The sequence below is a fragment of the Rhincodon typus genome, chromosome 1 (assembly GCF_021869965.1).
Source record: "Rhincodon typus isolate 14 chromosome 1, sRhiTyp1.1, whole genome shotgun sequence".
NCBI lineage: Eukaryota > Metazoa > Chordata > Chondrichthyes > Orectolobiformes > Rhincodontidae > Rhincodon > Rhincodon typus.
The window spans coordinates 66714861-66739764 of NC_063332.1; the positions used below are offsets into that span (position 1 = coordinate 66714861).

The window sequence follows — 24904 nt, forward strand, 5'->3', positions numbered from 1 at the left end:
TGAAGTCATTCAAAACTCTCCAGTCCATGTTACTACTTGCAGCAAGTTCCATTCTACTATCACTCTATGATTGCTGACCTACATTCGCTCCCAGTCCAGCAATGTCTTGATTTTGAAATTCTCATCCTTATTTCATATCCCTCCATGATTTTATCTCTCCACTCAGTTCTCAGAATTCTCCAAGATATCTGTGCTAATCTAATTCTGGCTTCTGCATCCCCAATTTTGATTGTTCCAGTAATAGTGTTACACCTTCAATTGTCTAGGTCTAACCTTTTGAATACCCTCCCACTCCTCCCTGCCTCTCTATCCTCCTTTAATAATTTTCTTTTCATTTGACCTCAACTCCTTATGTCAATCAGCATCAAAATTATTATTTTTTTAAAACTCATGTGAAGCATCTTGGGACATTCTATTTAGTTATCGGTGCAGTACAAATATATGTTGAATTTATTGTTGATGTTGACATACATGTATGAATTAAGAGGAGGTGTAGGCTATTCAGGCTCCTGAGCCTGTTTCTAATTTGAAATGATGGCTGATCTGATTGTGGCTCAGCGGTGCTTTCCTGTGATAACTTTTAACTTCTTAGTTAGTCAAGAATGTATCTGCCTTTTCCTTAAAAATATTCAATGCTCTGCCTTCACCTTTATCTGGGAACAGATTTCCACAGAACTACAATCCTATTAGAGAGAAAAAGTTCTCCTCATCTGCATCTTAAATTGGAAATCCATTATTTTTAAACTCTATCTCCTTAATTCTGGTTTATCTTAAACAAAAATTGAAACTTACTATAAGTGCTAGAGAACCTTTTTATCATTGATTAATATTTCTGTACCATGATTGTTATGTGTCACATTCCAACACAATTCATTAGTGAATAACATCATGTTGTTAGAATTCTGCAGGTAGAATTTGCTGTGACCAATCGCAATAGGTAAGTGCTTAAATGGAGTGAGCTTTCAGTTGGACAAACGTAGTTGTACTGAGGAACACTTCACACCCAATGGTTTTTGCCAATTAAAAATAAATATTTATTTTTGAGGAGGAAAAGAGTATTAGAGTATTGATGCATCACTCCAAAGCAGTAGATGGGTGCAGGTCCATTGCCACTTAAAAATTGAACATCCAATTTGCATTACGTAATGTGAGAAGGCACTTTGAAGGGACAGAATATTGCAGGCTGTTATTAGTTACTTCCTAGCAAAGCGCACAACGTAGAGATGTAAAAACAGAAATTCAAACTTTTACAGAGGAAAAGAAAGATTACTTTGGTAGCTACCCACTACTAATGGGTTTTTATTGTTATCCTGTTATTATATTATTTTGCATACTCTTTTGCATTTGGTTTTACTTTGGTAGGATAACATGATCACATTTGAATTTTTTCAAAATCACTCATTAAAAGATTAAGGTGTGCTGCAATAATATCCATTTCAGATTAAAAAATCTGTCAGACTTGATGGATCTGTAGTTAACTGCTAAACAATTGAAATCCTGGAAGACTAAATGTGTGCTTTCAATCTAAAGTAATTACAGTTCTGAAAGAAACAAAGCAGCTGTACACAGTAGATGTATAAATACTTTATGTTGTGAAACTTTTTTAATCTGATTCATTGTACAAAATCTCTCTTCTTTCTTATTTTATGACAAATTGAAAATACTTGAAAATACAAATGTACTTGCACTAATTAAACGAGTAACTTTCTAAAGTTTTCTTTAGTAAAATATTAATAAGCTGAAATAGAAATTGCTCTTGCTTGCTGTGAATAAATGGTCAAGCCAATCCAGCAGCTTAATATTTATAAAACTTGAAAGTGTTTTCAAATATTACTTGCACTTTTCATTTTATTATTTGCTTGTAGTGATTATTAATTTTTACCAACTATTCGTTATTGAGAGGCTGGCTGCAATCAAAACTACACTAATCTGCAGTAAACAATTAATCTATTTATGGGTATAGCAGCCTAGGGGTGTTCTTAAGAACAATGGCTTGTTTCTTTACTGAACTTTCAGATTGACAAGATGAGATCTGTTTATGTTAAAAAAAATCAATGTATCTTCTCCTTGTTGCCACAACATCAGTAGCATGATTTGTAGCTGCCTCAGCCTGAATGACAGGACAAAGCAGAAATGCTGTCAAAATGACTCTCAAACTGTAGAATAGTATTTAGCGACAACAACAGCTGGAGTGGTAAGAAATGTGCCCTTCCGTATTGCCTGTAGGCAACATCATTCAACGTTCTATGTGCTACAGTTAGTTTCTAGCCCTAGAAAAGAGACATAAATGAGTTAGTACAAAGATGAACAGTGTTGCTGACAGCTGTGAAGTATCATCCAACAAAAAAAGTGATGATTATAGTTAGTCTTGGCTCCAACAGTCCAAACGGCTGGATTAGATTATGGCATCTCAAACCCATGTTACGAGACAGGCTGGTTTTACAGCTGTTCTTGAGTTTTTGCAAAGCCATACATTTTTGAGGGTTGTGAATGGTTGGAGATAGAGAATAAAAGTAAATAAGGTGGTAGAATCCAAGTACAAACTAAGTACCTACGTATGCTTGAAGGATTGTGAAAGTTTAAATCAAGTCAGCAGCACACCAAGTGATATCAGATTGTGCATTCAGAACATGTGATTATACACTGTAAAACTTTCACAAATTGATTAAAAAGTTAACATTGTGAAAGAGATCTATATCTGTGAGATTTTTCAAAGCTGGGGATCTTGGGGAAATAAATAGTGATGTCTTGAAAACAGTCCATTACAGAAGAGTTGGTGTGGAGGTCTTAAAACACAAAGGTGGATAAGTCCCCAGAACCTGATCAAGTATGTCCCAGGACATTGTGTAAAGCTAAGAAGAAATTGCATGGTCACTACCAGAGATATTTGTATCAATCACAGCCATGGGTGAGGTGCCAGAAGATTTGAGGGAGGCTAGCGTTGTGCATTTATTTAAGAAAGGCTGCAAGGAACAGCCTGGGAACTATAGACCAATGAGCCTGATGTCAGTGGTGAGTAAATTGTTGGAGGAGATTCTGAGACAGGATTTACATGCATTTGGAGAGACAAGGACTGATTAGAGTTAATCAGCGTGGCTTTGTACATTGAAAATCATGTCTCTCAAACTTAATTGAGTTTTTTGGGGATGTGACTGAGAAGATGGATGAAAGCAGAGCCATTTCCACGTGGTAGACTTGTTAATAAGATTCGATCGCATGGGATCCAGAGAGAGCTAGTCAATTGGATATAAAATTGGCTAGACAGTAGGGGACAGAAGGTCGTGATAGAGGGTTCTATTCAGACCAGAGGCTGTGATCAGCATTGTTCCACAGAACTCAGTGCTGGGTCCACTGTTGGTCATTTATATAAATGACTTGGATGAGAATATAGGAAGCCTAGTTAATTTGTGGATGACACCAAAATTGCTGGTATAATGAACAGTGAAGAAGGTTACCTCTGAGTGCAGCAGGATGTTGATTAGCTGGACCAATTTTTTTTTTGATTCATTAACAGGATGAGGATGTCACTGGCTAGGCAGCATTTATTGCCCATCCCTAATTGCCCAGAGTCAACCACATTACTGTGGGTCCGGAGTCATGTGTAGGCCAGACCAGGTAAGGATGGCAGTTTCCTTCCCTAAAGGACATTAGTGAACCGGGTGGGTTTTTCCGACATTCGACAATGGATTCATGGTCATCATTAGATTCTTAATCCCAGATATTTTATTGAATTCAACAACTGCCATGGTGGGGTTTGAACCCGGGTCCCAGAATGTTATCTAGATCTCTGGATTAACAGTCCAGCGATAATACCACTAGGCCATTGCCTTCCCTAGTGATATCACTAGGGGAGATTCTGAGACGTGGCTGATGGAGTTTAATATAGATAAATGTGAGGTGTTACAATTTGGTTAGACCAACAAAGGCAGGATTTACACAGTTAATGGTAGAGCCCTGCGGACTGTTATCAGACCCAGGGTGCAGGTACATAGTTCATTGAAAGTGGCGTCACAGGTCAACAGGTTGGTGAAGAAGGCATTTGACATGCATGCATTCATTGCTCAGAGCATTGAATATAAGAGTTGGAATGTCACGTTGTGGCTGTTCAGGACATTGGTGAGGCCACTTTTGGAGTAATGCATACAGTTCTGGTCACCCTGCTATAGAGAGGATATTATTAAACTGGAAAGGGTGCAGAAAAGTATGTTACCAGTACTAGAGAGTTTGAGTTATAAGTAAGGGCAGGATACTGTGGTTGATTCGCTCGATGAGCTGGTTCATTAGTTTGCAGAGATAGCAAGAATTGCAGATGCTGGAGCCAGAGATAACACAGTGTGGAGCTGGAGGAACACGGCAGGCCAGGCAGCATCAGAGGAACAGACGGTTGACGTTTTGAATTGGGACCCTTCTTCAGAAGTGGGGAGGGAGAGGGAAGCGCAGAAATAAATAGAGGAGGTTGGGGTTGGGGAAAGTAGGTTAGTGCATGTAGGCAGTGTTCAGGATTGGTCAGTGAGGTGGGAGTGGCGAATAGGTGGGAGAGAAGATGTACACTTGTGTCAGGTCAAGGAGGTGGGGATGAGAGGGAGGGTTGGTCATGGAATGATGGCCAGGGGTGGGGAGATTTTGAAACTGGTAAAATCCACATTCAGGCCATCAGGCTGTAGGCTCCCAAAGCGGACCGTGAGGCGCTGCTCCTCCAGTTTGTGGGTGGCATCATTGAGACACTGGAGGAGGCCCAGGATGGACATGTCACCCAGGGAGTGGGAGGGGGAGTTAAAATGTTTCACGACCGGAAGGTGGTGGTGCTTGTCGCGTACAAAGCGCAGATGTTCTACAAAATGGTCTCCAAGACTCCGCGTGGCCTCACTGATGTAGAGGAAGCCACATCGGGTGCAGCAGATGCAGTATATCAAGTTGACAGATGTGCTGGTGAACCCATGTCTGATGTCGAGGGTTTTTTTTTGCCTTGAATGGAGGTAAGCGTGGAGGTGTAGGGGCAGATGTAATACTTCCTGCGGTTGCAGGAAAAGGTGCTGTGGGTGGTGGTGTTAGTGGGGAGTGGGGAGTGTGGAGCGGACGAGGGAGTGGAACGCCCCATCTTGGGAGCAGATGCAGCAGAGGCGGAGGAATTGGGAGTCGGTGTTCATGTATTCTCGTAGCCTGTTTTCTTCCTGTCTGTCCAGTGTAATGTTTGTCGCAGTCCTTGGATAAACACCAACTAGCAAGAAAAAGACCCGACCAATACCCAATTCTTTCCATGCATATAGACAGTGAGGACCACTAGTTCGATTGAGACAACGTCAGGACCCTAGGACAAGCCAAACAGAGACAAGCACAGGAATTCCTAGAGGCCTTGTTCTACACTAAGAAGGCCATCAATAAACATATAGAATTAGACCCTATATAGACACCACTGCAAAGAAAAAAATGGAAATGAGGTAATCGACTCCAATGGACCCCAAAATTTAAATAGCAAGCGGGAAAATACAACAACACTTCATCGGAGGCTGCACTGATGATGTTACCCAGCAGGATAATGAAACATCTGCAAACCAATGAACCAGCTCGGCAAGCGAACCAACCACAGCATCCACAGCCCAAGCTACAAATCTACTCAAGAAAGGCTGGATAGGCTGGGGTCCTTTTTCCCTGGAATGTCGAAGGTTGAAAGGTGACCTGATAGTGGTTCATAAGGTCATGAGCAACATGGATAGGTTGATTAACCCAGGTCTTTTCCTCAGGCTAAGGGAATTCAAAACTAGAGGGCATTGTTTTAAGGTGAGAACAAAAAGATTTAAAAGGACCCAAGGGGCAACTTTTTCACACAGAGGGTGGTGCATATGTGGAATGAACTGCCAGAGGAAGTGGTAGATGCAGGTACAGTTACAACATTTAAAAGACATTTGGACAGTTACATGGATAGGAAAGTTTTCGAAGGATATGGGCCCAGATGCAGGCAAATGGGACCAATTTAGTTTGGGAAACCTGGTCGGAATGAACGAGTTGGACCAAAGGGTCTGTTTCTGTGCTTTATGATTCAATGACTATGGAAGCGTTGGCCTAGTGGTATTATCGCTGGACTGTTAATCCAGAGACCCAGATAACGTTGTGGGGACCTGGGTTTGAATCCCACCATGGCAGATGGTGGAATTTGAATTCAATAAATATCTGGAATTAATCATCTAATGATGACCATGAATCCATTGTCGATTGTCGTAAAACCCATCTGGTTCACTAGTGTCCTTTAAGGAAGGAAACAGCCATCCTTACCTTTTTTATAAAAAAAACAACTTGGGACAGGAAGTGTGCGTATGAAGGAAATGAAAACTCAGTGATGTGTTTGCTTACCAGCTCTGGGTCATTTTCTACAGATGGGATTGGCTGCCAAAGGGCAGGCATACCTGCAAGCAGTGGGTAGCTAATTAAGGTGGGGGAAATGCGTTCAGTGGCCCAAGCAAGTTGCCTTGCTCCAGCCACTGCCCTGAGGAGAGGCTCCACATCCAAGATGATAGCTCAGCTGTTTTTTCTTAATTTTATACTTTTAAAGTGTTTGCTGAGGACATGTCAAAATGAGGACACCCTCTGTCACTCATAGCTGAAGTGCAGACTGCTGCTTCCATATTGAAGGGCTTCTCTCATTCCTCCAGTTTCCAAAGCTTGCCCGTCATCCTGAATTGGGCAGCAAGTTTGCCCTCTTCCCAGTAATTAGCCAGTTTTGGGGGTGATTCCTTCTATGTTGCTGTTGCCCCCATAGAATTGTGTTGTGTTCTCCATTTCAGCCAATGTCAGGATGCTGATTGAAATATTGCCATTGGGTCAATTTTAACAACGAGCGAGAGGGCTAGATAAATACAAATGCCTCATTTTGAGGCCATATATTTCAACCCCAGACTTCATCCATAAACCACTAGACAGCTGCCTACTCAAAGCAGGCAAAAACAGATAAGTGATGAGCTGGCAAGTAATTCAAGCAGCCTGAATCCAAGAACTGTCATCAAGGGAAGGCTCTGTGACAAGCAGGTAAATCTTAAGAAACAGGATGGAGTCATAAGCCACACTGGAACCAGGGAAAACAGTTAAGAAATAAGGGATCTCCCAATTAAGATGGAGATGAGGAGAATTTCTTTCCCTGTGTGTCATGAGTCTTTGGAACTCTCCCCAGAAAATGGTGGTGATGGGGTCATTGAATACTTTTAAAAGCAGGTTGGCTAGATTCTTGACGAAGGGAATGAGTAATTAATGGAACAAAATGGTAATGCAGAGTTGAATCAGCTATGATCTAACTGAATAGCTTACTCCTGCTATTAATTTGTATGTCTGTAGCTTTCCTTGCTTTGTGTCTTTCTGACAAGTGGTGATCTTACTCACTTGGAGAGAAAATAGTGGTGCTTCCTAATGTAGGCTTGTGTTGAAATACAATAACGTAAATGTGATCTGGCTATCTGATCTCTCAGCGACTTAGTTAGCAGTTAAAATGATCGCCAATAGATTTCCAGTGGAAATAGGACAGCAATGTTGAATGCTCCATTTTAAAGATAGCCACTCCATTGCCATGAAGTGAGCTGTTTAAACTTCCGTCTTCATTATCTTAGGATAATGAGCTCAAAAGTTTTTGTTTGCCAGCTTAACTAATGTTAAAGAACTGTTGATCATTTTATCTTTCCCAGATATTCTGCACTCATTAAAATGTAGACTAGTAGACACACTGCTTTTCTTTTGCAATAACTTATCATTATATTAAATTTAAATGGTTAAGAGCCAAAAACATCTGGTATAATAGCACATTGTATAGAGTTATGGGCAGATGGAATGCTGTAGTTTTTGAATCTTCATATTCATATTCATATTATTATCATATACCTTAATATGAAAGGCAAGAGTGGATATTAGACAGCCGGAAAATGAGGCTGGAGAAGTAGCAATGGGGTGCAAAGAAATAGCAGAGGAACTGAATAGGTACTTTGCATCAGTTTTCAGTGGAAGACACCAGCAGCATACCGAATTTCAGGAGAATCGGGGGATAAAGATGAGTGTGGTGGCCATCACTAAGAAGGTGGTACTGGGGAAGCTGAAATGTCTGAGGTGGATAAATCACCCAGAAAAGATGGACTACACCCCATTGTTCTGAAGGAAATACCTGAGGAGATTGTAGAAGCATTGGTGGTGATCTTTCAGGAATCATTTGAGTCAGGGAGGGTCCCAGAGGGCTGAAAAATGGCTAATGTAACACCCCTGTTTAAGAAGAGAGCAAGGCAGAAGACAGAAAACTATAGGCCCCTTAGCCTCATCTCGGTTGTTGGTAAGGTATTAGAGTCCATTATTATGGATGAGATTGCAGAGTACTTTGTTGAGTTGGCATGGCTTCATCAAAAGGAGGTCATGCCTGAGAAATCTGTTAGAAATCTTTGAGGTGGTAACAAGAAAGTTAAATAAAGGAGAGCCAGCGGATAGATCTATTTGGATCCTTATAAGGTCTTTGACAAGAAACTGCAGAGGAGGCTGCTAAATAAGATGAGCCCATGGTGTTGGGGCAATGTATAGAGCATTGGCATGGATAAAGGATCGGCATGGATAGAGGATAGGCTAACTGGCAGAAGGTAGACAGGAGTGATTAAGGGGTCTTTTTCAGGATGGCAGTCAGTGACTAGTGGAGTTGCACAGGAATCTGTGTTGGGAACCATAATTATTCATGTTGTATATAAATGATCTGGACAAAGGAACAGAAGACATTGTTGCTAAGTTTTCAGATGACACAAAGATAGGTGGAAGGACAGGTAGTATTGAGAAAGAGGGGAGGGTGCAGAAGGATTTGGACAGGCTAGGAGAGTGAGTAAAGAAGTGGTATTTGGAATACATTGTGTGAAAGAATGATGTTAGGCATTTTGGTAGGAAGAAAAGCAGCGTAGACTATTTTCTAAACAGGGAAAAGGTTCAGAAATCTGAAGCACACAGGGACTCCGGAGTCCTAGTTCAGGATTCGGGTTACTTGCAGGTTCAGTTTGCAGTTGGGAAGGCAAATGCAATTTTAACATTCCTTCAAGAGGGTTAGAATACCAGAGTGAGTTGTACTACTGAGGTTGTATAAGGCTCTGGTTAGGCCACATGTGGAATTCGTGAGCAGTTTTAGGCCCCATGTCTGAACAAAGATGTGCTGATGTTGGAGGGGTCCAGAAGGGGTTTACAAGAATGATCCTGGGAATGAAGGTCTTGTCATGTGAGGAGTGGTTGAGGACTCTGTGTCTGTACTGAATAATGAGCAGGGGATCTCATTGAGACTTACTGAATACTGAGAGGCCTGGGGAGTCGGACATAGAAAAGATATTTCCATTAATAGGAGAGGCTAGGACCCAGGGACACAGCCTCGTGCTGAAGGCATGACTCGTCAGAATGGAGATGCGTGGAATTTCTTCAGCTAGAGGGTGACTAATTTCTGGAACTCGTTGCTGCAGAGGGCTGTGGAGGCCAGGTCATTGAGAGTATTTAAGACAGATATAGGTTCTTGATTGGGAAAGGGGACCAAGGGTTACAGGGAGATGGTAGGAGAATGAGTTTAGAAACATATCATCCACATTGAATAGTGGAGCAGACTGGATAGGCCGATGGCATAATTCAGCTCCTATATCTTATGGTCTTATGGACTTTGGTTGTTAAGAAAAGTTGTCCATTGCAATCGTCAGTTTTATTGAAAACGCTAACTTAATTACTCTAGTAGATATTTTCTTTCTGGGGTAAGAGTATCCTTTTTCACTGTATACAGATGAAGAGAGGTGTAACATGGATGACGAGTAGTTCCATACAAAATGCTCTCAATTAACAGTTGTAGCTACCTCAAAATGGTGACAAATTATCAAATGCCTTCTTAATTTTTGTAGTAGACACAAGGAATATGCATCCTTTTTTTTTATCTATTGTAATAAATTCTGAAGCACTGCAACTGGATATGCCTGTACTTCAGACTAAAATGTCAGAAACTTGACTTGAATAGCTTTGGAAGGGTTACAGATTCTTTTCTTTGCACATCCCATGAAAGAATAAACAATGTGGCCATCCCACATAGGAATGGTGGGTCTTTTTCTGAATGGTAGACAGTGATTAGTCTGGTACCAGTACTAGGACCCCACACAATTTGTGTTAATGATTTAGGTGAGAGAACTAAATGCAACATCTAAAAATTTGTAGATGATACATAAAGCTGGGTAGATGGGTGAACAGTGAGGAGGATGCAGAGATGTTGCAGTGTGATTTGGACAGGCTGATTGAGTGGGCAAATGAGTGGACAGATGAATTATAATGACGATAACTGTGAGGTTATCTATTTTGGTATGAAAAATAGAAAGGCAGATTATTGTTTGAATAGCTATAAATTGAGGCAGGGGAATGATCAACAAGATCTGGGTGTCCTCATGCACCAATTGCTCAAAGTAAGCACGCAGGTTCAGAATCCCTACAGTGTGGAAACAGGCCCTTCGGCCCAACAAGTCCACACCAGCACTCAGAACATCCCACCCAGACCCACCCCCCCTATAACCCATCTAACCTACACATCCTCAGACACAATGGGCAATTTATCATGGCCAATCCACCTAGCCTGCACATCTTTGGACTGTGGGCGGAAACCAGAGCACCCGGAGGAAACCCACACAGACAGTTGAGCGGGCTGTAAATAGGGCACACTGTATATTGGCCTTCACAGCGAGAGGGTCGTGTGTAGTTTTGGCCTCCTTATCTGAGGAAGGATGTTCCACAGAGGGAGAGCAGTGAATGTTTACCACATTGATTTCTGGGATGATGGGACTGATGTATGAGGGGTGATTGAGTCGATTAGGATTGTGTTCACAGGAGCTTAGAAGAGTGAGGGGGCATCTCATAGAAACTTATAAAATTCTAACAGGACTAGAATGGGTAGATGCAGTAAAATGTTCACAATGGTAAGGAAATCCAGAACCAGGGTCATAGGGTCATTAATGAGAAGGGGTTAACCTTTTAGGACTGAGTTAGGAATAATTTCTTCACCCAGAGAGTGATGAGCCTGTGGAATTCACTACCAGAGAAAGTGGTTGAGACCAAAACATTGTGTTTTCAAGAAGTAGGTAGATATAGCTCTTGTGGCTAAAGGAATCAAGGGATATAGCGGAGGGAAGAATTAGGGTATTGAGCTCCATGATCAGCCGCGATCATATTGAAAGGCAGAGCAGGCTCAAGATTGAATGGCCTACTCCTGCTCCTATCTTCTACGCTTTTGCATTTTTTTTATGTTGCTAATTCCTCATGAAGTGAATGGCTCCTTTGGCCATTTCAGAAGGCAATTATGAGTCAGCCACATTACTGTGAGCCTTGAGTCACATGTAGTCAGATCAGAATGGGAGATTTCCTTCCCTAACGTACACATTAGTGAACTGAGATGTTTTTTACAACAATAGATGATAGTTGTCATTGTTATCATTACAGGCTAGCTTTATATTCCAGGTTTGTTAATTGAACTTTAATTCTACAAGCAGCCTGATTCGATTTTGATATGTCTCTCTCACGCATTAGCTTGGGCATCTTGGATTAATAGCCCAGTGACATTTCCATTAGTGTATCATCATCTCAGATCATATCAAAGAGATAATAAAATCTTTGTTACTTTACATGTTGGTGGTGTATATGAAGGAAGCCAATCAGTGGATGCAGCACGCTATAAACAGAGCTCACTGATTCCACAATCAGTGGAACAGGTCAAAGCTCTACACTTCTGCTACTCAGGAATGGTAGTAAGCAATTAAACTACTAACATTCTTAAAGATGGCTGAGCCTAGCAAACGTCTACACTGGAGCACTTGTAGCCATCTACAACGAGAAGTGCCACCTGGATGATCTATCTCTGTGTTTTTCTGAGGTTCCCACCATGATGGATGGCACCTTTCTACCCGTTCAGGTCACACTGATATCAAGAAACAGCTGAGCACAATGGGTGCTCCAAGGGCTATGATGACATTTCAGTTGTACTGCTGAAGATTTAAAGTCCAGAACCAGTCAACTTCAAGCTAAGCTATCCCAGTACATCTGTGTCAGAGGGGAAAATTGCCCAGCTCAGTGATATCCTCAAAAGCAGAAGAAACCAACCCAGCCAGTTGCCATCACATCATTCTTTCCATTCATTAGCAAAGTATTGAAAATGTTGTCAACAGTATTATCAGGTGGCAGTTATTCACCAGTAGCCTGTAAATCTGTGCCCAATTTGAGTTCCTGCTAGCCTCCTTGTTCCCAGATCTTATTTCAGATTTGGCCCATGAATTCCAGAGGCGAGGCAAGTATAAGTGCTCTTTATCAGCAAAGCCCCATTATGCTGAATGTGGCATGAAAGAATCTTAGGAAATCTAAATGTATCATAAATGAAAGTGAAAACGAACCATGCCTGGTGTCAGCTTTCCACGAAGAAAGATGCTTCTGATTGTTAGAGACAATCCTCTCAGATTAAAGGTATTTTGTATGAGCTTGTCAGGATAGTGTCACAGACACAATCAACTTTTTCAGTCGGACTCCGTCTGTGGTAAGGTCAGAAATGCAGATATTTGCTGATGCGGTATTCAGTTCACAACTCTTCAGTGGGTAAGTACTTACAGAAAGCCCCTGGATAGCATTCAGATTTGGACTGATAAATGACAAGTAACATTTGTGCCCGACAAGCACTCACACAGTGATCACTTCCAACAAGTGAAGGTTTAATCACCTCTTGAGATTCAGCAAAATCATCATTTAATTCCCCCATTTGGGGATCACCATTGATCAGAAGTGTAACTAGACTGGCCACACACATACTGTGGTTGCAAGTGCAGGTCGGAGTCTGAGTAGTTTGTGGTGAGAAACTTAGCATCTGACACCCAAAACTGTCTATGAGGGACAGGTTCTGGAGTATGATGGAATATTCTTCTTTTATTCTCAATGACCTCATTACCTTAACTGCCTAGAAAAAACAGTGTTACAAAACATGTGGAATTCCAACAGCTGAAAGCTCCCCTCCAAGGCACACACCCTTCTGACTTGAGAAGTATAATGTAATTCCTTTATAGTTGCTGGGTTAAAATCATGGCACTCCATACCGAACTAACTTGTTTACTATGTATACTATGAGAACAGCAAATAAGCAACTTGCCATCCCCTTCTGATTAGCTTTTTAAGGCATTGGCAAGAACTAAAACAAAGACAAATTTACATGCCACTTTTTGTGACTATAGCATTTCCTATGTGCCGGAGTCTTTTACCTGCCAAGAGTGCATATAGGCCTTAGTTTAACATACCATCCAAGAGACATCACTTCCCAGAATACTGCATATCAGCTTTGATTTATGTGCTTAAGACCATCTGATTCAGGTGAAGGTGCTACCAACTGAGCCACTATCGACATTACATGTAACACAATTCATTATTTCCAAGTGTCAAATTACACAAACTGACTCTCTAAAAGTTTTTCATGATGTATATTATGTTGGCTGACCTATAATTGCCAGTTTATCCCTCTCCCTTTTTCTTATATAGAAGATAGGAACAATTGTACTGAATGTACTTTGCCTCTAAGATACAAGTTGGGAAAAAAAGCGCAAAGATGTAATTTCTGTCTATTTGCCAACAGAAACCGAGCAAGCTCCAAATAGTGCAGTAGCAGAATATTTAAGCGAAAGGAAAAAATATGAAGAATTACGAAGACAGAAACCAAAGAACGGGTCCACACGTGAGGAACAGGTAATGAATCTTAACCTTGATCATATTTTCAGCCTAATGCTGTCAAAGAACCAGCAGTAGTCATGTTTAGAATTCATGAGCTTTCCAAATATGTATTAAATTAAACCTCAGTCTATATATGTATAAACATAATGAATGAGCACCACAATTCGGAGTTAAGAACATGATGTACAGATAATTTCCAGATCCTGACCCCATGCTAAGAGTGACCCAATTTTCAAATGTAGAACTCACGATTAGTTCGAAGTTGAGCTCACCCTCCAATTCACGGCAGCATGTGCTACGAAAGGGCAGGAGTTGGCTGCTGAACACTGCTGTCACCTGCCATTGACACCTATGATGGGTCCTATTGCTGCTATGCAGACGCAATTAAGTAATACGTTTGAGGACCAAGATCCTTACTGTCCACAACAGTGGCTAAATGGCCAACTAAGCGGCATGGTATCCGATTGAGTATAATACTGTTGCGAAAACATTTTCTTCATTAAAAGATAGCACTTTATTGTGGCTAACATCAAACCTATCATCTGTGTACTAAAATGTGCCAGACTGTTTATTTGGCAATTTATGAATTGAAATTTTCCTCTGGTTCTCCACAGCCCATTAACTAGCTCCTCAAGCTTAGCAGGCCATTCACTGGAGGCAAGTGGGTCCTACTGCTCCACACTCTTTCTTCGAAAATTCCAACACTATCCAGAGGTTTCAAAATACTCATGCTATTTGGGGACACTGTTTGCAAAGCACACCCACTCCTCTTCTCACCCAATGTTAATTAAAATCCAAGCACATATTTGCAAAAATTCACAGAAATGTTAAGTCATGCAACACACTGGCATATGACACTCTGGGCTGAATTTTACCAGTTTTAGGCAAAATGTATTTTTTTTGAGTAAAATTCATGGTACCCAGTCCTCCATGGCGCATGGAGACTTTTCTCTCTCAATCTTTCACTGTTCACCTCATTAATTATGCAGTTGGCCTCTACCATATCCATCTCTGGAATCTTTCAACAAGAGAGGCAGAAGTGCTCTCTGCTGCCAAAACTTTGTTACATTTATAGTGTTGGCACTGTATTTAAAGCCAATTTCCCCAGTGCTTCAGACACTGCAAGCTAAGAACTGCTCCTCAACCTGTGGCCCTCCATTGCTTTTCCCAAGGAAATGCTGAGAAAGGCAAGTTAGCTGCAGTTTACCTATAGGGACCTGGAAGAACTGGTGAGTGGTGTGTTGGAGAGGAGAGTACTGCTGCATCCTGCTAGTTGGCAAAGGAGGGCAAACCACCAGACTCAGCCAAACTGGACCAGAATAAACCATGTTTGTGCATTGTCCTGGGTAAAACACAATGCACAGTAGTAGAGGAAGATTAATGCTCTTCTGTATGCCATACAGTTAAGTGCTACCATCTACTTTCTGCTGCTTTGCATTCACAAGGCCAGCACTCACTGTAACTCTGCCACTACACGCTCATTGCGTCAGTATCCACCATATAGAAGGACTTGTGGATGATGAGCCTGGGGAAGGGTGTGTAGATAGTTTGGGTCATGTTGAGATCAAAAGGAAGGCGGTATTGGGAGTCTTGAAAAACATTAAAGTAGACAAGTGCCCAGGGCCTGATGGGATATATCCCAGAATAACGGGAGAGGCAAGGGAGGAAATTGCTGGGGCCTTGAGGGAAATCTTTGTATCCTCACTGGCTATAGGGGAGGTCCCAGAGGATTGGAGAATAGCCAGTGTTGTTCCTTTAAGAAGGGTGGCAAGGATAATCCAGCGAATCACAGGCCGGTGAGCCTTTCATCAGTGGTAGGGAAATTATTGGAGAAGATTCTTCAAGACAGGATTTATTCCCACCTGGAAATCAGTGGGCGAGAGGCAACATGGTTTTGTGAAGGGGAGGTCGTGTCTCACTAACTTGGTTGAGTTTTTTTGAGTAAGTGACAAAGATTATCGATGAGGGTAGGGCAGTGGATGTTGTCTACATGGACTTCAGTAAGGTCTTTGACAAGGTCCCTCATGGCAGGCTGATACAGAAGGTAAAGTCGCACGAGGTCAGAGGTGAGCTTGCAAGATGGCTAAAAACTGGCTTGCTCATAGGGAAGACAGAGGGTAGCAGTGGAAGGGTGCATTTCTGAATGGACGGCTGTGACTAGGGGCGTTCCTCAGGGACCAGTGTTGAGACCTTTGCTGTTTGTAATATATAAATGATTTGGAGGAGAATGTACTGGTCTGATTGGTAAGTTTGCCGATGACACAAAGATTGGTGGAATTGCGGATAGCGATGAGGACGGTCAAAGGATACAGCAGGATATAGATCGGTTGGTGACTTGGGCAGAAAGATGGCAGATGGAGTTTAATCCGGAAAAATGTGAGGTAATGCATTTTGGAAGGTCTAATTCAGATGGAAAATATACAGTAAATGGCAGAACCCTTAAGAGTACTGATAGGCAGAGGGATCTGGGTGTACAGGTACACAGGTCACTGAAAGTGGCAACACAGTTGGAAAAGGTAGTCAACAAGGCCGGGGCATTGAGTTTAAAAATTGGCAGGTAATGTTGCAGCTTTATAGAACCTTAGTTAGGCTGTATTTGGAATGTTGTGTTTATTTCTGGTCACCACACTACCAGAAGGATGTAGTGGCTTTGGAGAGGGTACAGAAAAGATTTATCAGGAAGTTGCCTGGTATGGAGGGCATTAACTATGAGGAGAGGTTGAAGAAACTTAGGTTGTTCTCACTGGAACAATGGAGGTTGAGTGGCAACCTGATAGAGGTCTACAAGATCATGAAGGGCATGGACAGACTGGATAGTCAGAAGCTTTTTCCCAGGGTGTAAGGGTCAGTTATCAGGGGCCATGGGTTTAAGGTGCGAGGGGCAAGGTTTAAAGGTGATGTACGAGGCAAGTTTTTTTTTTTACACGGAGGGTGGTGGGTGCCTGGAACTCGCCGCCAGGGGAGGTAGTGGAAGCAGATACTGTAGTGACTTCTAAAGGGCGTCCTGACAAATACATGAATAGGATGGGAATAGAGGGATACGGTCACCGGAAGGGTAAGGGGTTTTAGTTGTGACAGGCAGCATGTCAGTGCAGGCTTGGAGGGCTGAAGGGCCTGTTCCTGTACTGTAATTTTCTTTGTTCTTGTTCATCTTACCAAGACTCATGTTGTATGCAGCATGTCCACACAACAACTCTCACCCACCTCATTCTCCCCAACCACTGACACTTCCTGTTTCCTGTGCTTCCTACTCACTCACTGGTGCCACCTCTCCTGCTTGTGCGACATCAATAACTCTTCTTCCATCCATTTCCATCATATTCATAGAGTCATAGAGGCTTACAGCACAGAAATAGGCCCTTCAGCCTATCAAATCTGCACCAGTCAAAATCTCATGTTCCGGCACTTGGCCCATTGCCTTTTATACCTTGGCATTGCAAGTGCAAATTTAAATACTTCTGAAACGTTACTAGGGTTTCTGCCTCTACTATCCTTATACACAGTGCATTCCAATTTCACACCACCCTCTGGGTGAAAACCTTCTTCACATCTTTCTAAACGTCCTGCCCGGTAGCTTAAATCTATGCGCTCTAATCAGTGATCCCTCTACCAAGGTGAAATGTTCCTTCTTGTCTACCTTATCTATGCCCCTCATAATTTTATACATCTCACTCAAATCAGTCTCCTTCAGCCCAGGCAACATCCAAGTAAATTTCCTCAGCACCCTCTCTAGTGCAATTGCATGTCTCCTATAATATAGATTCCAGAACTGCACACAGTACTCCAGCAATGGCCTATTGAGCGTAGCTTCCTTGTTCTTAAACTTTATATTTTGGCTAATAAAGGCAAGTAACTTGTATATGTTCTCATGATTGTATCTACCTGTCTACGATTTTAAGAATCCAGTGGACATGTACAATGTTCTTCTGAACCTTGGTGCTTCCCAGAGTCCTATCATTTATCATTTATTCATTGTTTGTCCTGCCCAAATGCGTTACCTCACGCTTACCTGGATTGAACTCCATTTGTCACAGAGCAGCCCATCCGTATCCTTCAGTAATTGAAGGCTACCTTTCTCATTATTTACCACCTTACCCGTCCATGAACTTGCTGATCAATCTTCATACATTCAAGACTAAATCATTTATATATACCACAAATAGCAAGGGCCCGAACACTGATCCCTGCGGAACCCCACTAGACACAGTCCTCTAGTCACAAAATACCCTGAATTATCACCTGATTCCCGCCAGTCAGCTGATTCTGGATCCAGTTAGCCAAATTTCCTTGGATCCCATGGGCTTTTACCTTCACTATCAGTCTCCCATGTGGAATCTTATCAAAAGCCTTGCTGAAGTCCAAGTAGACTATGTCAAATACAATGCCCTCGTCTACACACCTGGTCACCCTTTAAAAACTTGAATCAAGACCGTCAGATGTGACTATATTCAGTCCCTTCCTTTGTACCATTACAGAAATTAATGGCTCAGTGCAGGTCAAGAGGGCCTATATTGGTGGAGCAGGCGGTGGACATAAAGCTCCTCATGCCACATGAGGAAAAAAGTTAAGATTTGGCCAAAGTAGAATGTGACCACTTGTGAGACATCTATGGACAATAAATCAGCAAGCTTCATTATGCTGTGCTGTATGGTTCCTCTATTACCACCAGTGCTGACTCATTCTTAAACTGCATGAGCATTTATCACTCCTATGCAAGTGATTCCCTCAATTCTTTTATGCAGCATGAGCTGCACCCAGCAAACCTGTGCCCCAAAAAGGATAGCATCAGAGGCCCTCACTTCCACCTTTATTTGAGGATGAAACTACTGAACCCTCAGAGGATACACCAGCAAGGTTTTCTCTTATACTCTCCACCACTCAGAGATTTTCATCTTGGTGGGTTCTCTAACTAGATTAGACTCAGGAGCATAACCCGGTGAGTATGTCACTGACATATCTCCACAGCTGCTCAAGAAAGAAAGGCCCTAGGTCTTTAATACTCAGAGGTTTGCCAGAGACCAGCTCCTGCTCAGTCCCAGGCAGATGATGATTCCATGGTTTCAGCCATTAATGACTTAGTCAAAATACAAAACAGGCACAGGATCAACAGGCAAATTTGATACAGGCACTCAGTAAACTGGATTGAAGGAGAGAGGAGTCTGCCAACATTATCAGTTCTGTACTTGTCTCTGATATACTTCTGTCTGGCTGTCTCCATGGAGAGATTGTTGATCACAATGGAAACCCAGGCACAGCACACATTGTGTCTGCTAGAAATGTATTTGCACCTGCACTCTATCAGTCTAACCATTGGTACTCAGAATCAATAGCAAGGCAAAAGGGGTACAAGGGACTTTGTTCTCCCTCCAGCTCCCCATCCGATCAGGAAAACGGGGTGGTACCATTAATCAGTCATAGGGAGAAAAAACTACAAACACTACTCTCAAAAGCTTTCTTTCACAACAGTCTAGCATCTAGCCTGCACCTTTCCTCCCCTTTACTCTTATTGCAAAACTTCTTTTAAAATTCATTTTCGGGATGGGTTACTAGTTGGGCCAGCATTTATAGCCCATCACCGGTTGCCGTTAAGAAGATAGTGCTGATCAACCTTCATTTGGTGTAGATGGACTCAGAATGCAATTAAGGAGGGAGTTCCAAGATTCTGGGCCATCGACAGTGAAGGAATAGCGATATATTTCCATTTGTGGCTTGGATGGGAACTTGCAGGTGATGGTAATTCCAAGTATCTACTGCTTTTGTCCTTCTAGGTACTAGTGAACATAGATTTGGAGGGTTACCAGTTTGGAAGTCACGTTGATTAGAATACAATTCCTGATATTTTTTAACATTGCTGCTGCAACTACAGCAATAACTTAAAAATTGGAACTGAGCCTGGAATGCCCTGAGCTAGGTTTACAGCCATCAAGCTGTTACATGGCTCAGGTTGTAGCTTTGGACGCCCACCCCCAGCAGAGAACAAATGCCACCTCTGAAAGCTGCCAACCAACCAGATGGCCATCAGCAGCCCAGTGCCTGTAGTCCCACTGGGTGTGGCAGCCACTGCCTGAATTGAAACCAGTCTTGAAAGAAAAGCCTTGCTGCAGGCTGGACACGAAGGTGTTAGCGACATAACATCCCCAGAGAAGCAAAACAAAAGAAAAAAATGTCCCAAGGCCAAAATGGGACAAAAAAACATGAAAGTTTCCTTTCCTCCCCACGAAGCAATCACATCTATTCCAAAGACTTTATTGACTTTGAAAAATTCCATGGATTCTAATGAAAGGCCAGCTACCTGAAATCTTAACTCTGTTTTTCTTACCATGGATGCTACCAGATATATTGAGCATTTTCAGTATTACCTGTTTTTACTGCACCTCATGATTCTATGTTGCTATGTAGCAATCAAGTAGTTTTTATGGTCATATTCGGTTTTGTTTTAGTTTCACATTTATTGAATTCCAAGCACCAGAAGCAAGAGGCAGCCATTCTACCCTTCAAGCCCATTTTACCATTCAATAAAATAATAGCTGATTTGACTTTAGCATCAACTCTACTTTCCAGCCTGATCCCCGTCACCCTTGACTTCTTTATAGTTTTAGACTTTGTCTATCAGTGTCTTCAATGTATTCAATGACTCAACCTCCATTGTTCTCTGGGGTAGAAAACAATCTAGGAGAAGAAATTCCTCATTGTTTCTATATTAAATGGGAAATCACTTAATTTAAAAAAAAAATTATTCCTCCGTTGTTCCAGATTCTACCCTCATCCTCCACAGGAAGATGAAAAATATAAACATAAGGAACTAAAATTTTTCAAATTCCTAGGATTTGGCTATATCACTGGGTTCTAAAATAGATAGGTGTAATGGTAGTGGATGATCTGGCTATGATTTTCCAAAATTCCCCAGATTCTGGAGCAGTCCCAGCAGATTGGAAGTCAACAAAAATGATACTACTATTCATGAAAATGGTGAGGGAGAGAAAAACTGTTTCTTAATCACATGGATTAAATAGAATTGGTTATGAGTGACATCTGTGATGCTAGGCACCTCAGGAGGAGGCCAGTATTGATCATTTACTTAGCATTTCTGGCTGAAGATTCTTGTAAATGCGTCAGCCTTATCTTTTGCATTGATGTTGTGTGTTTTCCTGTCATTGAAGATGGGTGTGATTTTGGCATCATTTTATTCAATGAGTTGTTTATTGTCCATCACCATTCACAACTGGAGGTGGCAGGACTGCGGATCTTAGATTTAATCCATTGAATATGGGTTCCCTTAGCTCTGTCTAAGGCATGCTGCTTGGCATGCAATTAGTCCTGTGTTGTAGCTTCACCAGGTTGACGCCTCAATTTTTAAGGAATTCCTGGTGTTGCACCTGGCATGCCCTACTACACTTTCATTGACTCTGGCTTGGTTAGATTGAGGGCTATGCCAGGCCATGAATCTTAGCAGTGCTTTGAAAACATTTTCCCATGGTAACCGCATTTTGAGGCTTGAAAATTTTCATAATCTTTCTAAACTGAGAATGGAGAGCTATGGGGAGGAAACCTATGACAACAGGGAGCACAGAACTCTGTGGCAGCAGTACTTCAATTCATAACCCCAAATGCTGGGCTATTTCAGAGACAATTTAAGTGCCAAGCACGTTGCTGTGGATCTGGGGTAACTTATAGGCCAGACCAAGTGTGAATCAAGAGATAGTAGGAACTGCAGATGCTGGAGAATCTGAGATAACAAGGTGTAGAGCTGGATGAACACAGCAGGCCAAGCAGTATCAGAGGAGCAGGAAAGCTGACGTTTCGGGCCTAGACCCTTCTTCAGAAATGGGGGAGGGGAAGGAGGTTCTGAAATAAATAGGGAGAGAGGGGGAGGCGGATAGAAGATGGATAGAGGAGAAGATAGGTGGAGAGGAGACAGACAGGTCAAAGAGGCGGGGATGGAGCCAGTAGTTGGGGAGTTAGGGAGGGGATAGGTCAGTCCAGGGAGGACAGATAGGTCAAGGGGGCGGGATGAGGTTAGTAGGTAGGAGATGGGGGTGGGGCTTGAGGTGGGAGGAGGGGATAGGTGGGTGGAAGGACAGGTTAGGGAGACAGGGACAAGCTGGGCTGGTTTTGGGATGCGGTAGCGGGAGGGGAGATTTTGAAGCTTGTGAAGTCCACATTGATACCATTGGGCTGCAGGGTTCCCAAGCGGAATATGAGGTGCTGTTCCTGCAACCTTCGGGTGGCATCAGATTTTCTTTCCCCAAAGGCCACTGAACCATATGGATTTCACAAGAATAGACAACAGTTTCATGGTTGCCACGGACTAGATTTTAATTTTAGATATATTAATTGAATTCAAATTTCACCATCTGCCATGGTGAGCATTAGTCTGGGTCTCTGGATTATTCATGCTCAGTGACAGTACCACTACCCCCTTGCCAACTTTCCTTACAAGCATCTGTTTTGAAATATCTTCCAACAGTGTCTGTAGCAAAAACTCAGGACCGACATCCGTATGTCTATATAACAAATAATATTAACATCCAGGCAGTGCTTTGCCAGTACATACTCAGTAATAAATAAAGATGTTAACAAAAAAGGTAATGAGCAAATAGATCCCTTTTATTAAATCACACTCATCGCTAATATTAAGAGTTTCAGGGAATTTTATGCTTTTGTACAAGACTCTATGGGCTAACAAAGTGTCTGAAGGATGGGAAATAAGTATTCCATTTGAGGAGAATCATTTCAATATTTATCATTTTGTCAGAAGACAAAGAAACCACAGATGTTGAACAATGTTAGGTTGACATTGAATGTAAACAGATCACTTTCGTGAATTACGTATTTTGTACAGAAAGGCCAAATATCAAAGTAAATTTATATCTCAGATTTCAGTTTTGAAGACAGTCTCAGTTTCTTGTTAACAAGGCATAGAGCTGGATGAACACAGCAGGCCAAACAGCATCAGAGGAGCAGGAAAGCTGACCCTTCTTCAGAAGGGTCCAGACCCGAAACGTCAGCTTTCCTGCTGCTCTGATGCTGCTTGGCCTGCTGTGTTCATCCAGCTCTACGCCTTGTTATCTCAGATTCTCCAGCATCGGCAGTTCCTACTATCTCTCAGTTTCCTGTTAACTGTTTATGAATGGATTCTGTTGACAGACTTTGGCATTACTTGATCGATTCAAATTAAAGCTGACAAAGGCCATCTCAGAAACTCCAGAGGTAGAACCAGTTCAACCAGAAGGAGAAGATGATCAAGGCTGGTGAGTGCTATTATAATAAAGTACCATGTATTTTTTACCTCTGAATTAGCCTCTGATTTAAACTTTAAGTTCAAGATAAGTATTAATGATCCATCTTTAAATAAAATTAAATTACAAAGTGTTGGCACAATATTTTTGAAAATTATATCTTTTGTTGTTTCTCTTATAATCAGTCTCCCAGAAATTCATTAATGTCAACCTGTTAGATGTTTTGGGTCCGTTCTATGCAGTCAATGGAGAATAATACTGAACCTAGCGTTAACAGACATTTTGCCCAACACTCTGGATTTTCCAGGTGCTGGTGTATGTAAAAATTTTCCCAACCTCTTTGATAAATATGAAGACTATACAAACAGTTGAGGAAGGAGAGTTAATTAAGTGCTTGCCCCAAGTAAATTCATTACTGTCTTTCACACTGACATGGTACAGCCTCATTTCTACAAACAACTATTTTAGCCATTCACCCCTAGATCTGACTGAACTACATAAAGCATTAACAGCCTCAGCTCTTGTCTCCAAAAGCAGCATAATATTATAGGATCATCCTAATCCTGAAATTATATTTTTTTTTTGTCCAACTGTTGTATACTTCCGTATAAGACCATAAGACATAGGAGCAGAAATTAGGCCATTCGGCCCATTAAGTCTGCTCCGCCATTCAATCATCGCTGATAAGTTCCTCAACCTCATTCTCCCACTTTCTTCCTGTGATCCTTGATCCCCTTGGTAACCAAGAACCTATCTATCTCAGTCTTAAATGTACTCAATGACCTGGCCTCCACAGCCTTCTGTGGCAGTGAATTCCATAGATTCACCACTCTCTGGCTGAAGAAGTTTCTCCTTATCTCCCTTCTACAAGGTCTTCCCTTTACTCTAAGGCTGTGCCCTCGGGTCCTAGTCTCTCCTGCCAATGGAAACATCTTCCCAACATCCTCTCTGTCTAGGCCATTCAGTATTCTGTAAGTTTCAATTAGATCTCCCTTCATCCTTCTAAACTCCAATGAGTATAGTCCCAAAGTCCTCAAACGTTCCTAATATATTAAGCTTCTCATTTCTGGAACCATTCTCGTGAACCTCCACTGAACCCGTTCGAGGGCCAGTACATCCTTCCTGAGATATGCAGCCCAAAACTGCACACAATACTCCAAATGTGGCCTGACCATAGCCTTATAAAGCCTCAGTAGTACATCCCTGCTTTTATATTCAAGTCCTCTCAAAATAAATGCCAGCATTGCATTTGCCTTCCTGACTACTAACTCAACCTGCAAGTTTACCTTGAGAGAATCCTGGACTAGAACTCCCAAGTCTCTTTGCACTTCATACTTCTGAATTTTCTCCCCATTTAGACAATAGTACATGCTTTTATTCTTCTTACCGAAGTGCATGACTTCACACTTTCCCACATTGTACTCCATCTGCTACTTCTTTGCCCATTCTGCTAACCTGTCTAAATCCATCTGCAGCCTTCCCACTTCCCCAATACTACCTGTCCCTCCACCTATCTTTGTATCGTCTGCAAACTTAGCCAGGATGCCCACAGTTCCTTCATCTAGATCTTTAATGTATAAAGTGAAAAGTTGTGGTCCCAACACTGACCCTTGTGGAGCACCACTTGTCGCCGGCTGCCATCCTGAGAAAGACCCTTTTATCCCCACTATCTGCTTTCTGCCAGACAGCCAATCTTCTATCCATGCTAGGACCTCGCCTCTAACATCATGGGCCCTTATTCTTACTCAGCAGCCTCCTGTGCGGCACCTTGTCAAAGGCCTTCTTGAAGTCCAGGTAGATAACATCCATTAGCTCTCCTTGGGCTACCCTGCTCGTTACTTCCTCAAAGAATTCTAGCAGATTTGTCAGGCATGACCCCCACCTTGATGAAACGATGCTGACTTTGCCCTATTTTACTGTACACTTCCAAATATTCAGAAATCTCATCCTTTACAATG

General features: G+C 42.0%; 1 protein-coding gene across 2 annotated transcripts in view; it reads left to right on the forward strand.

Moving 5' to 3' along the window:
* The window catches only part of cwc27 (CWC27 spliceosome associated cyclophilin), a 233026-nt gene that overhangs the window by 162188 nt on the left and 45934 nt on the right, over nucleotides 1-24904 (forward strand). For both annotated transcript variants that reach the window (XM_048597217.1, XM_048597212.1), the window contains exons 12-13: nucleotides 13613-13722; nucleotides 22855-22958. In XM_048597217.1, the coding sequence (XP_048453174.1) occupies nucleotides 13613-13722; nucleotides 22855-22958 (214 nt within the window). The remainder of the gene's footprint in view (nucleotides 1-13612; nucleotides 13723-22854; nucleotides 22959-24904) is intronic.